Here is a 15,078-nt window from a genome sequence, read left to right on the forward strand (position 1 = left end):
TTAGTAGCAAGTCAAAGTAAATACTTTTAGTTCCGTCTGTTCTTTTCTATTCAAACACAAAATTAATTAGATAGAGGTTATTACATATTGAACACAGTAACTATTGAGAAGTGAGTGAAGTATGACTCCACAGTAAGTATAAAAGTGCTAATTTTGTGGGTTACTGGTACCTGAAGGTATGCTTTTTGTAATTACAGGGATCATCAAAGGCATCGTAGCCACATTTAATGGGATTCTAGTTAACAGTATTGAATTTTAAAAACTCAGAGTTTCATTTAAAAACTGAAAATTACACGGATATACCAAGAAAATTTAAAAATATACAATGGCAAAATTAGCAAAAAAAACTGTCACGCCTGACGGCTTTTTAAATTTTTTCTGTCTCTGTGGTATGAAATTTTAAAAACTAGTTCTCAGGATATCTCTTTTTATAATTCAGATAATTTTGAGTTCTAGCTACAGTTCTTTGGAATACAGTTCAGTTCTATCCAATTGAAGGTAAATAATAAAAAACAGACCCAACTCCAATGAGTAAAGATGATACTACAAGAAACTCCCCTTTATTTCCTGCTTGTCAAGTTCAAGAACTCACCTGAAAATTGAAATTTAAGATTGAAATAATAAATACAAGAACATCTTATCCTTTCCAGTATGAGGTTGTAACTAGACTGCCATCTTCAGTGCACTGTATAAAGGCAGTTGTTTTTTCCTTTGTAAAAAATTAATCCTAAAAGACTTTATTTAGAATCCTGACACTTAAAATGAAGACATTACAAATCAGGGAGTATATATATGTTTCTTATGTAACATGGTGACTGATATGTAACTGGAATTTTGATTTGTAATCCTAGGATCTAATAGATACCACCTATTAGTAATTAAACTAAAACAGATCAAACACTTGAATATGTAGGGCAAAACGCATTTGATAGCTTTGACTTGAATGATTTTAGTGCATGCACTCTTAGAGTTAAAAGCATCCTTTCCTCCAAGATAACCTAGTCCAAGCCTGCATTCAAATAAATTTCCTTGAATAACATCCATCTTTTCTGTCAGAACAATCCTCACCTTAGACAATTCCATGGATAAATAAACCTGTATTTCATATGTAGTTCATTCCAGTTATATGCAGCTCTAAAGACAGAAATGGCCTTATGCTACAAAGCAATGTCTCTCTATAACCTCACTAACAGATCCTCATTCCCATCACGGGAACTTCCAAATAGGGCAGTGTCATGGGAATAAAAACATTCCATGTTAGAAGAATCAGAATCAAGACCAGAGGGGTTGTAATGAATGTGGCTGTGGTTGTGTCACTTTTTGTCTTCCCCTGGTTACCCATTGATCATACTTCAAAATTCAATGAGGGAAAATACTCCATCTTACTGTGTGGGTCAATCAACACTGAAGATTACTATTCTCCAAGAGGTACTTGTGTTACCCTGTTTTGGTAATGACTAAAATGCTGTAAAGACAGTATAATGCGGTCCCAGTCCACTAAGGTAAGAACATCACCTAAGAAACTGGTCTTCCTCAATGTATTTTTACTCAGATGACTAGCTGAAACTATACACACACTTGTGATTAATTATGCAAGCTAGTGAGCATACATTCTATGCTACAACACAGATTAGGCAAGCAAGAAGCCTCTCAGTTGAGATGTTCCCTTTGTAATGCACAGGTTGAAACCCACAAAAACTGAAGGAACAAGTTCAAATGGAAATGCTTGATCCCATTGTAATTTAGTAAAATGTTTACATTTTGGTTTTCTTAAAGACCTCTTTTCTTCAGGACACACTCATTCTCCAGACCGTACTACTTTAACCAGTTTCCATGCTCATTTTGGTGTCATTGCTGATTTACATGTAGAAAAAATGCTTTGTGACTTTTCATGGTGAGAATAGATACAGCAGCATATCAGCAGCTGTGCCAAATCTGAGCAAATAAAGACTTTTCTGAAGGATAGTGCAAGGAGAAAATTACAGCCACGTTTATGATAATACATGGCAAATCTGACCAACATGTCAGCAATGATATAATTCTGCAGTTACCGCAAGGACTAAAGTGAAAACTGATTTCTTCAGGTCCAGTTCATGAACCAAGGCACTGAACTCTAATTACAATACGAGAAAATCTAGAGCACAAGGAATATCTTCCTGAAGTTGGCTTTCTTCTGATATCTCACTCTATCTTCTTAATAATTATTTTCATGTCAGAAGGACTTCCTTTCAAAGCCATCACTTAGTGCACTAAATTTTCTATATTTCTAGAAGTTATAGAAGGAAATAGGCAGAGGAAATCATGATGTTTCTCTGTATAAATAACAGTTTTCAGTATGGAGAGTCGTATCCACTTTTGAAGGGGAGTGAAGAATAACATACCTAGCTGCTTCTGTGGGCTACAGGGTAACTGATAAACAAAAATGAAGAAGCAATATGGAAAATACATGCAATTGAAAGGCTCCCTACTGCGGAAAAATTACACTTAGAAGCTCAGCTTTTGTGTGCATGTTGTCACTACCTACCAAACAAGTGGAAACATTTTTCCTGAGCTGGTCCCTGCCATCCATAGGTGGTGTCGGCTGTTCGTATCAGCAGAAGAGAACAATTTCCAGCAGGGAGGACTTGGCAAATCTGACATTTCCTGCTACAGAGCAAGGGGATCTGTGGCAGATACATGGTTTCCTGGGGGTTCGTGCAGGAAATGCCTTCTCAAATAGCTACTTGGTAATTTTTACTAAACTCAAATTTCCGGGGGGAGGAAGAAGGCTTAGCAGCATTTTACCAAAAGATTGAGAAACAACATATTTGTAGTGATTTATTTTGCTCCCTCTCAAAATACCCTATGTGTAATATGCATGTTTTTCTCCTTAAGTAAAACACTATCCATTATTTTCACAGCTAATTCCATCTCAGAAGGCTCTGACTGTCAGTCAATCCATGTCAGTCGACCTGAGGGAAAAATCCCATGGAGGCCAGAAAAGTAAGTAAATGAATTATCTGGTCAGTGAATTCTGCAAAAAATCGAATTACTGTTACATTGACAAAACCTCAATTTCATATTCATTTGAAGGAAATGAGGGTTTAACTAACCAGTAAACTATCAAAAGAAAGATGTCTGGAAATTGACATTTTTCCATGATGTTTATTTAGCAATTGGATTCTATAGGTTAAGTAAATACTTTTTCTCTAAATAATCCTTTGCCCTTTCCTTCCCTGATCACAACCTACGTATTGGCTTTTCAATCTCAATTTTTCAACAAACCATTCCTTCTTTTTTTTAAAAAAAATACATGTTCAGGAATTTTTAACCATATCATAACCCTTGGCCTCCTTAATTTGGGTCTAAGTTCCTGAACACCGTTTTCTGAAGAATAACAGGTTGTTTTGCACAATGGCTGGTTGCCTGGGGATAACACTGCACTGTATATCCAGTAATTTTAAAGACCGAAGAGGAAGGATGATGATAAAGTTAAAAAATGAAGAAAAGCAAATTCAAATCTAATGACAGCAGAAATGAGTAGGACTTGACAAGAGTGGAACTAGTTTCTACGGTATATGACATGGTGGTCAGGTTTCATTTTAAAGGGAAAGCAAAAAGCATTATAATTATCATTTGGGCCCCCATATCCAGTTTTCTTTGGAAAATCTAGGTAGTTATGCAAAACCATGTTAACTGTTAACACCAGCATATATTTCCCGCTGAAGAAGTCACTGTTTTGTATGTATTACTCTTTCTCTCTGTGTACGTTAATATATGTAGTTATATCTTGCCTGTCCATATGAACTAATAGAATAATTGTATCGTCTAAAACCCAGGATGGTAGTATTCCATTTCATAGAAAAACCACATCTTCTTTATCCAGTCTCCAACTGATGGGCCACTACTCAGCCATAAAGAATGAAAATTAGAGTCATTCATAGGATAATGGATGCATATTGAGGATATATTCTTAAGTGAAATACATAAGTCATACATATGTAAATACTGAATAGTTTCTCTGGTGTGAAAAACTATAATCGTACATAAGATGCTAATGACATAATTGACAATGTGAAATAGGAAGAAAAGGGCTAAAGGTGTAGGGAAAGTGGGAAGGGTAGGGGAAAGAAAATAAGGGGAAAGAAAATAAGGGAAAAGAAAAAAATATGAGAAAACAAAAAAATGGAAATAAAGTATTTGTAAATGAGGAGGGGAGGAGGGGGTGAAGGGAGGGCAGGGACAAGGGGAAAAAATGAGAACCAAGACCTGTCATGTAAAGGTACAAGATCCCAATGATGAATGTAACTGTACTGTATACCTAAAATGTACCAATAAATTCAATGAAGAAAAAAAAATAAAACCCAGGATATTTGAAATTAGTTTTTAATCTGAATGTCACTGGTTTCCCACAAATAAACACACTGATTGGCTACAAATGTGACCTATAAGAAAGACTTTTATTCATGAAAACAGCATTAAAGATACTGCATACCAACTCCAGAACTATAGCACAAAAGTTCAGTTTACATGAAACAAGAATGCAAATATACATTGCAAGTCTTCAGAGGGAGAACAGAACTTCCTGTGGTTTTCACATGTTTCCATGAGCAATATCCACTGCACAAGGTGCCTTTCTTAGATTGTTAATCAGGTCTATTGAATTGCCAACTAAGAGAAATACATAGGAATTTTAAAAGACCATCTCCTTCCTATAGCTAATTACAAAGTAATAATTCATTAAATATTCCCATTTATCTCTCTGACAGTCTCATTTGTGAAGCTTTTAAGTTAAATAAGTACTTTGTCATTTTCACTTCATTTTTGAATCCCCGGAATCTATTTCTATTTAGGCAGTGTCTGCAAAAGTAAACTAAAGTCGAGAACTGCGATTTTCTCTTGGTTCTGGGCTCTGTAGTAAGTGACCTTATAATTATCAGGGAAAAGCCAAACATATTCAAGCGTTGTAGAGCTCCACTTTATTTTTCCTCTGTAGACATATGAACAAGGAGTTAACTTTAAAGCATTTTTAATAACCCATTATTCCATGTAAGAAGATAGTTTCCTTCAATTTCATGCTCACAAATGCAATCGCTATTAGCTCATGGAAACTAAAGTGAAATTAAACAATAACTGAATAAGTAAATAAAATAGAAAATTCAGGGTTATTTTGTGTAAAATAAATTATTAAATTCATTTGACTTTTCATTTGCTTTTAATTTAACAAAGGGCAGATCCTCAGGAAATCTGGGATTGGAAGTTAACAACAACAAGATGAACTTGTTATTTATCAGCAGTTATTCCCACTAAGTTACATGACAAACGGTAGTTTAGTTCAGCCCATCTGACGACAGCACTGATTTAATGAGCACTGCAAATAAAGCCAATGCTTGTTTTGATGCCACTTTTCTACATAAGAGAGTGACTGAGATCCAATCTTGTGCTCAAAATTTGTAACATAAGACAATCTCTCATGATGTATCTGCTATGGCACAGACCTTTAGTCTAGATGTACCTGCGTGTACTACCCTATTCTTTGCTGTGTATCAGTTAAGGCCACAACACTCTTAATTCCTACTTTGTGTTCTTTGCTATATTTATTTCTCTTAAGAGCCTTAACTCATATTATTGGTCAACTCCAAGTGTTTCGATTCTCTTCCCTTAAATTAGCCATAGTGCAATTGGTTCACTTCCCTTGACCACAGTAACTGCACAAAATGATGGTTTGAAAATTTAGTTCTTTTTGAAAGAAACAAAAATCAAAGTTTACCCCATAAATGGGAAGCAAACCTGAAATCAGTCATGCTGGCCATGAAATGTAGAGGTTTCAAAGTTTTATTTTTCTAAAATTATTCGAATAGATAGCTAAGACTGAGTACTAATATTTGTTTATCCGAAGTTATGTTAGATTCTGACCGATTAATGAGAACAGGCCAGAATCAAAGCATGTTGCTGTTGGCATTGTCTCCAAAGGGGCTGCCAGTGGGGAGGAAAACAGATTGCAAAGATGTTTGTAAAGAAAGCATCTTTTAACAGAGATTTAACAATTAAGTTGTATACAAACAGTATTCTAAAGCTGTATATCTTACCCTCAAATCTGAGCGATATGATCATTTTGTTTACTGTTTTATTTCTTCTAAAAATAATGGAAATATAGATACATTTAACAAACTGTGGCTTCAGAAATACCATTGTAGCAAATAATTTTATTAATAATTTTGTAAAAATGGCACTTAATAAATTCTAATATCTTGATGTAATTAAAAGCAAACAAAAGTCATTAAAACAGTTCCTTTTGGTGATTTACATTAGATTGTATAGCATTACTTGATTTTTGTTTTACAAACTAATCTAAAATACTAAAAGTCAAATCAGGGTAAAAACAATACAGTGCATTTTCTTTATTTCAAAATAGCAATTATAAATACATTCTTAATATATTTTTCTCCCCAACTCTTTGGATGCGACAACAATAACAACAACAACAAAATAAACCTCACTGTGCTCATTTTATACAATGGCAATGCGAAAATCATGCAAATGACATTATAATTTATCACCATACATTTCTAGATGTATTCTGCTAGTTCTGAAATATCTGTTGATATTATTCATGAGGCCATGCCCTGTTTAAATTATGCGTCTTTATGGCTTATAAAATTAAATGTTTCAAAAAAAGCAACAAACGAAAGGTGGTCTTAAATGACTTTCTAATTAATATATTTATTCACTTTATTATTCACAATGGAAAACTAAATATAGAATATAAATTGCCTTATAGACTTCAATCACTGTACTTTAATAGCTGCTTTCTCATAAAATTACACAAAGATTTACTTTAAAGAATTGAATCATCTTTATTGATTTCATAAAAAAATAATTTAAAACTTGATTTATATTACACGGACACAATATATTATCTCAACCCCTTCACTGATTTCGTAATATCTAGTTTCTTTGCAACTGTCCTAACACAGTTCATAGACATGAATACAATGCCAAGAAGCCCATCCTGTGTCAGACCACATTAGAAATTAGCACTTCTTGGATTTTCATGACTTGAATCAAAGTTCTACTAAAAATGCTGTACCAACGTACATGTCATACTTCAAGGGGTTAAACTAACATCAAGGTTAAAATTGAAGCCAACAAAATGTAGATACAGTATTTTAACTGCTCTTGTACTCAATTCAGAACTTATGCCTAATTCTGCATTATCATAAAATGTACAAGTAGAACTAATGAGAGACAGGTGCAAAATAGTATACACTGTATAATGTAGGCACAATGACTTTAGTTAAGGAAAGTATATCAGCCTTAACCAAGGATTTGTTACTTTCATTTACAATTAGAACCTCCAAATAACCACATACAGTTAAATTACTTTTTTTTCCTAAAAATGTTGAACATTTATACCTTTCAGCAGAAGAATATAAAATAGCCAATATACTACAGCAAGCTTTGAGATGGTGGCAGGTACTCTTGCTACTGACGATTCTGCAGAAGCTTTGAAACATCTTCAAAGCATCACCACACTGAATAAAAGGCATCATCCCAATGACCTATTATCCCCAGATCATAGATGGAGCTTTCTGGCTCCTCCCATAAATGTCTACTTAAGATTCCTCAATCCATACTTTATTGACAGGATAAACTAAAACACTTTCTTTGAAGCCTTTGCGTCTTTATCCTGTCAGTATGCATTAGGAGCCCTTTAATCCATGGCTGCATGCATGCATGGTAATGGCATATTAAAAGTCCTTATGAAATTGCAGATGAATACTAGCTGTTGAGCACACATCTTGTCTTTTCTTTTGAGATGAGAAAGCAATTATTTGTTTGGATTTTTATATTCATATAAAGTATTCACAGACATTGTCATGAAAATTAAAATTACACATTAAAATTTTAAGAGCACCAGCACATACATATGGAGAATTTTTCCTATTAAAAATCTCTAAATTATCTATATGTATGAATACATATCCAAACACACACACACAAACACATACACACATTTTCTTCCAAGAATGCTATGAGTATTTTGTTTGTTTTTTAAATCTTGCAACAAACACACAGACTCCTGAAATTAGTGCTTAATAAATTGATTGCTGTTACAACTTTAACCATAACATTTTGGAAGCTGCACAAAAACATCTGCCACTTGAAATTCTTGAAGGATGTCTATGTTTTCCTTCTTGGTTATTTAACTAATTAATATAGTAATCCATAAGAGATGGATATCACACACACACAAACACACACACACACACACACACACACACACACCACAAACACAAGCTGGCCAAGAAGGCAATGTATTTCTGGATAGCATTTTTCTAATCGAGAGCTCCTAAAAATCTTTAAATATCACAGGTTATCAAATACGTAATTCCTTCAACCAGTTTTGACTTAGAATTTAACAGCACAAGCAAATACAGGGACATATCATTTGTACTTGCAGGCTGTGAGCTCATCTGAGACCAATGCAAGCATTTTACAGTGTGGCTTTGACAGCCAAGATTGCCATGATGTTTACTGTTCTACTAGATTTTCTGATAGTAGTCAGAATGATGAAAGAATACTGATGCATACAAGATACTATTAACCTTGGTCATTACTTTTTTAATATTTGTAGTGAAAACTATTTGAATTAAGCTAATAGAATCCTGAAAAGCAAGACAACTGACGGCAAATAACAACTGCCCCAGACACGATACTATGGAACTAAGGAACCTATTTTAAAATGCACAATTGGTAACAAATCTGAAGATAATATGCTAAATTCACAAGAATAGCACAGAACTGGTTTTTTTTGTATTTTTCTTTCTTTTTCATTTGTTTTTTGCTTTTTCTGTTTTTAATTTATACCTGATCACAAAGTCCAAAATATTTCTGTACACATTAGCTTCAGTTTCAGTTTAGTATATTCTTCTATCTAAATTTATACTCACTGATAAATTCGCTGTGATCAGGAAAACAAGTCAGGCATATTAAATACATATTAAGGAGTACATATTTTGCTATTTAGTATACAAAGTACTTTATAAATATGAATTATGTTACAAAAATAGCTTTGGGTGCGCTCACACGGTAAGCACTTTGCTAATTTTGGACAACCTTTAAGGATTGTGGGTATTTCACGTAACTGAGAACAAACTCTAGTGTCAGTTTAATTTAAGCCACATTTGATTCAGATCACCACAAACGCTATATTATTCACGTTGATATTTTTCTCTTTTAGGTTTTTATGTATAGACAGGTAATGCTTAAAGTGTTCAGATTTACTTTATATTTAAGTAAAGCATGGTATATTTTAAACAATATTTGCACAATTTAACATTATAAACCCAGCGGTTTCAAGATGCAGGCCATAAAGTTTACCGATTTACAAATACTATCGAATGTTCTCTCTTTGCATGCTTTTTTTTTTTACACTTTTCAGATAATCTTTACACAGAGTTGTTACTATGCCACAAATCAAAAGGATTATACCAGTTCCACCAGCTTAACGTGCAAGATGAAGGACCCAGCTGAAGTACCAACACTGGTACCAGTTTTCTTGAATTTGCTTTACAAAGCACAAAGAGACGAAGGTTTTGTACTGGGGTACAAAACATATTTGCCTCTTGAGGTTAAATTCAGTGTACTGTGTGTATAAAGCATCCCTTTGGCAACAGAGTTTGCAGTATCCCCACAGGACTCCACAGTATAGGTTTTCTGTAGCAAAATCTATTAAGGAAATTCTCTTCTACTTGACATATCTTTGCAGCTAGAGTTAATGAGACACCCTTGAAAACACCTACCTCTATGCCTATTGATAACATAGTATTTGGAAATTAGAAGTCAGCAAAAGGCACTTTCATCATTAAATAAATGTCCTCTGTATGAAGTTAGATTGCCTGACCTATATCTTGTTCAAAGCTGTTTGCTCCTCAAGGACTTGTAGGTAGTCAGGAGAACTCTGAAGTTTTGCCTTCAGTTCAAAATATTCGCTCTTCCTTTGCTCCACAACAATTTTACTGTGGTTTCCGCCTATCAGTGACTTCTTGTTTTTTTTATCTTGTTGTTTTTCTGGATAGCGGATCTCAAAGCCACTGACGCCTATGCTGTTATACTCCTTTTTGCTTTCAAGAAAATTCTGAATAAACACATTGGAATCCCTGCTAGGGAATAATTCGTCCAGCTCATCAATTGTGCTCAGCCTTTTCCTGGTATCCACATGCAATAAATCTTTGTCCTTGTCAGCAACATTTCTCATAATGACTTTCTGTCCCGGGGGTTCTGAAAACATGAACCCGGTGGCTTCTGACTCTTTCAAGCCACAGGTGTGGCTCTTGCTCATCTGTTCTATGGTTTGGGGAATGAAAGCTTCTGTGCTCAGTCCGTCTTTTTTATTGGTTTTGTGGTCATGCTTCCGTAGCTGCAGCTGCATGGAACCACACTCAGGATTCCCCAGGCCTTCTTGCTTTACCGTGGGTTTCTTGTTGCGTCTCAGCACAAAAACAAGAAGGCAAAAAGCAACAAAGACAGTTAAAATGAGGACCACCAAGATACTTAGGATTAAAATCGATAGAGGCACTGGGCCACCAGGAGGACTTCGAATGGGCCCCAATGGGGTGGTGAACGTAATGACAGGTGCAGGGCTTGTGAAAGGTGCAGATGGCTTGTTTAAAAGTTTGGGACACAAGATTTCATTTTTGAGGGACTTCAGTTCGATGTTGGCAAACTGAACAGGTGTCTCACACTTCAGTTCTTTCACAACAATCCCATCATTTAACTTCTCCAGCCACAGCTTCAGGGCCACCAAGTCACAAGTGCAGTCCCACGGGTTGCCCTCCAAGTCAATCTGTGTCAGAGACTGCAGCTGATCAAGGACCCCGCTGACAGGCAGGTACATGAATTTGTTGTTCCTAAGGTTCAGTCTGGCAAGGGGTGCCCCGGAAAAAATGTAAACAGGCAGGCTTTTTAGGAGATTATTGTTTAAGTACAATAACTGCAAATTGGGCATGGAGTCAAAGGTGCCTGCTAAGATTTCCTTAATCAAATTGTACTCCAAATACAGATACTGAAGGTTGTGAAGGCCTGAAAAGATTTCAGGATAGAGTCTCTCGATCTGATTGCCATTGAGATAAAGCCTGCGCAAATTAGTAAGATTGTGGAATACGTCTCCCTTGATCACTGTAATCTGATTGCTGCCTAAATGGAGTAGATCCAGTCCTTCAAACTCGGCGAAGTCTGAGATGTCCACGTCTTTGATGCTATTGCCATTGACGTGCAATTTCTTGGCATTTAACGGTTTCGGTATCAGTTCAGACATGGACTGTATGTTTTTCTCTTGGCAGTTCACACTCAGTCCCAAATCCGAAGGATGCGTTTTGCAAAAGCAAGGTGCTGGGCAGGGTGTCAGAGGAGGCACCCTTGTTTGGTAAGACACAATCTGACTGAGATTGCGGTTGGAGAGGGCTTTGCCAGCCACGATTCCAGAGATCTTGGAAGGATTTGTTGTTTTTGGTGGTTTGGTCACTAACCTGTGCAAAGATGTTTGAGTAGTGTGACCATTAGGAGTGGTGTAGCTGTTTTCCAGCTGAGAGGGAGGCAAAATTCGAACGTCAAAATCACTACCTGTTCCCATGGGGCATAATTCTTGTTTGTTGGTTTCTTTTAAAAGCCTTCCGTATAAGTCACTGGGAGTTTCACAGATAGCTTCGCCTATGTAAATGTTATATGGCATATTCTCTAGCCAAGCTTTTAAAGGCAACAAATCACAGCTACAGTTCCACGGGTTATCTTCCAGCTGCAATTCAACGACACGGCCAATGTGTTCCAGAACTCCGATGTAGGGGAGTTTCTGGATTCTGTTTCCTCGTATATCCAGATGGGTCAAAGACGCGAATCGGAAAATATTATCAGGAAGGAATGAAATCAGATTGTCATTAAGAATGAGAACTTTCAGTTTGTGGAGCTTATTGAAGGCTCCTCGTTCAATATACTTGATTAAATTGTAGTCAGCCTGGAGATACTCCAAGTTCTCTATGCCAAGGAAAGTGTCAGCTCGGAGAATCTTTAATTCATTGTTGTTCAAGTGCAACTGCTTTAATGCACTGAGCCCCAGAAAGGCTCCTCCCTCAATGTTCTGCAGTTTATTATTTCCCAGATGCAGGGATACTGCGTGAGAAAAATTCAAGAACGTATTTGGATAGAGGATATTTAAGAAATTGTTTTGGAAATTCAGGTGATAAAAATTAGACCAAGGTGGTTTCAGCTGGTTTGGCCTGTACACTGAAACTTTCTCACAGTTGACATAGAGCACATTCTCTACTGACACGCAGGAGCACACATTGCAAATTTCCACTGAGATGTCAGAATCTGCATTTGTCGAAGAAATCAGGGCTGACAAAATCAGAAAGAGCCAAAGAAACATCTTCTGGCAATCAGCAAATAACTTTATGCTTCTGAATAAAGAGAAATAATCTACAAAATAAAAAGAAAAGATTTTTTCAATGGTCATGACTTGAAAACTTATTAATGTTTAAATCATATCACAGTGAACACATGGCTGTAATTACCAGCGTTGTATTTTAGCGCACACCACACTCCAAATATTTGCACTCCATCAAACAATAACCACAAAATACCACACACTTCATTTCCACACCTATGATTAATCATATTCAACCTTAGCATTGGAATTATTTTTTAACTTAGATAACCAAACTCTGCCCTGAAACTCAGGAAGGAAAGCTTCCTATTTGCAACTCAAATGACATTTGGGAGATCATTAGGCATGCTATGTTATCTGCACCACAAAGGCATTACAATTAGTGGACATCTATTTTCCAGGCTGGGGCTAGATAAAGAGGCTGAATAAGAGCTGAGGAGAGCCCAGGCTTCAGTGGAGGATGGCAATGGGAAGACTGGGCAGCTGCACAAGGGCCAGGTAACAGACCTATGTGGAAGGCGCCCTGGACTGAGCCCAATGGTAAGCACACAGCCATTAATCAATTCCCTCCTGTACACTGCTGCCTTCAAAGGCACAGATGACCCTGGTGTTTGTGTGTGTGGGGGGGTGTTCTAGAAAAACAAATGAATAGAAGCTAGCCCAATTTTATTTTCAAACAAAATAACGATAGGTATCTAGTTTCCTGAAGGTTAACTCCCAAGTGGGTACGGCTGGGGGAGGGAGGAAGGGAGCTTTTGACTTCGAGTCCCTGAGGGCAGGATAGGAACTGCTAGCTCCCACCTTGCTTAGCTGATCACCAGGCAGCCTTTTCACCCCAAGAATTTCCTCTCTTGCCTTTCCAGTCCTCGCCTGTTCCTTTATTAACTACTTTGAACCTAGGTCCAATAGACCCTTGGCTCAAATGCTTATCTGCTTCACTTGGATGGATCACAGACTGCCACTGCTGAGGAAAAGGACTTTACACGCCACAATCTTTGAGGAGCTTTCTCTGCAGAACCAGATACATTCAGTAGAAATACAGCTTTTGTCCAAAAATAATGAGGCCCCAAACATCTCCCCAATATTACCACCCCATGTAAACAAATAAAAGTCACTTTTTGGTGTACTTCAATGCTTAGCAAGTTAAACCACTGTTGCTCACTCCTCCTATACCGCATATATACATAAATACACACCCAGCGCTTCTCCTTCATGGAAAAGACTAAAGGAACACAAACAGCATGCATTCTCTTGATGCAAATTTAGGCATGTGAATCTTTCCCATTGTGAATAGGAAGCTGGCTGCAGTTTCAATATGGTTACCAGCAAATATTAATTAAATAAATAAAATAGCCAGGAACACACAACGACATAACGAAGCCAAGAAAGAAGTGTCACAGAAACTCCCTTGTTTATTTTGCCCCTGAGAAATCGGCTAGTGGTGAAATCAGACCTGTCTCAAGGTAGACAACCCATTAGCGACGACCGGGAAGATTTACATCTTAAGTAGTTTAGTTCAGAACATGGCCAGCACTGCTGACGTACTATTTGGCTGCCTTGCAGACATACATTTCCCCTATTCACCAGGACAGTATGATTTGCATGGCTAAAAGAAGTCAGAATTCTTAAATATGACATCATCAAACCAACTTGGATTGTAAAATCAAAATTTCCCTTATCTTTTGCTTTCTGTTGATGTGATTGTCAACAGTTATTTTGGTTCAGTTGAGTCATTTCTTGTTACTACCAACCACCACCCTCAGCCCCAAACCAGGAAACCAAAAAGCAACCAAGCTAAAAATGAAAAGGAAAATTAAAATCAAATAACTCGAACTCAGTACAAAATCAAGAGCCAAAGACATCAATACATCTTCAAACGCAGAAAGAGCTGCCCTCCTCCTGGTGATTTCTACTTCAAGTAGCCAGGAGGAAAGAGAAGGGCAAGGGTGAGTGAGCTAGGAAGTTCCCAAATGCAGCTCTGGTAAAACCGAGGAAGCCGTAAGCAGCTGGAGGAGCAGCAGACAAGGAAGAGAAAGAGTTGGTCCGCCGAGAGAGGGGAAAGAGGTGCCGAAAGGGCAAGAGGAATAGAGAATGGGAGAACGGAAGAGAAAGAGGATAATAAAAGGGGACACTGAATATAAACGAAAGACATCGCACATTCACGGGAGTCCCCATTCGATCATGCACTAAATGTGAGAAAAAGGAACAAAAATCGTACAAAGTACGAGTAGGGCATCAAGAGCCATCTCTCAGGCTGCCGAGCGTGGTGCGTCTCCCCGTCTTTCCGTTTCTGTGCCAGAGACGCTCAGCTTCCACAGCCGGCCGGAACTGCACAGACCTATCCCTGCCACAAATTCAGCATCCAGCCCAGTGCCGCGCCTGGGCTCCGCGCCTCGGCAGCGGGAGCTGCCTGTGGGGGACAGGCCACCACACGGGCGTCCGTGGGTCGAGGTGGCTCCGCAGGTGCTGATGTGCAAACCTTGGCCAGCTCTCCTCGGGCCAGGATGGAGGAGGAGAGGGTCGGAAGACAGACCCGACCCCTGCCGCCCCTGGTGCGCTACCTCGGGCCAGTAGAGACGCGGTCGGAGGGGTTGCAGGCGCTGGCGCGTACCGCAATGTTTTGCCGCATCCCGGAACCCAGAGCCCGCGCAGCCCCT

The 15,078-nt window shown here is 37.7% G+C and overlaps 1 protein-coding gene across 2 annotated transcripts in view; it reads right to left on the minus strand.

The window, feature by feature from the left end:
• Positions 1–6,429: 6,429 nt before the first annotated feature.
• Positions 6,430–15,078, minus strand: part of Slitrk4 (SLIT and NTRK like family member 4) — a 10,704-nt gene continuing 2,055 nt past the window's right edge. For both annotated transcript variants that reach the window (XM_033760397.1, XM_010610819.2), the window contains exon 2: positions 6,430–12,453. In XM_033760397.1, the coding sequence (XP_033616288.1) occupies positions 9,887–12,403 (2,517 nt within the window). In that variant the 5' untranslated portion in view covers positions 12,404–12,453 and the 3' untranslated portion in view covers positions 6,430–9,886. The remainder of the gene's footprint in view (positions 12,454–15,078) is intronic.

This window comes from Fukomys damarensis, unplaced genomic scaffold, assembly GCF_012274545.1.
Source record: "Fukomys damarensis isolate Sample0158 unplaced genomic scaffold, DMR_v1.0_HiC HiC_scaffold_39, whole genome shotgun sequence".
Taxonomy (NCBI): domain Eukaryota; kingdom Metazoa; phylum Chordata; class Mammalia; order Rodentia; family Bathyergidae; genus Fukomys; species Fukomys damarensis.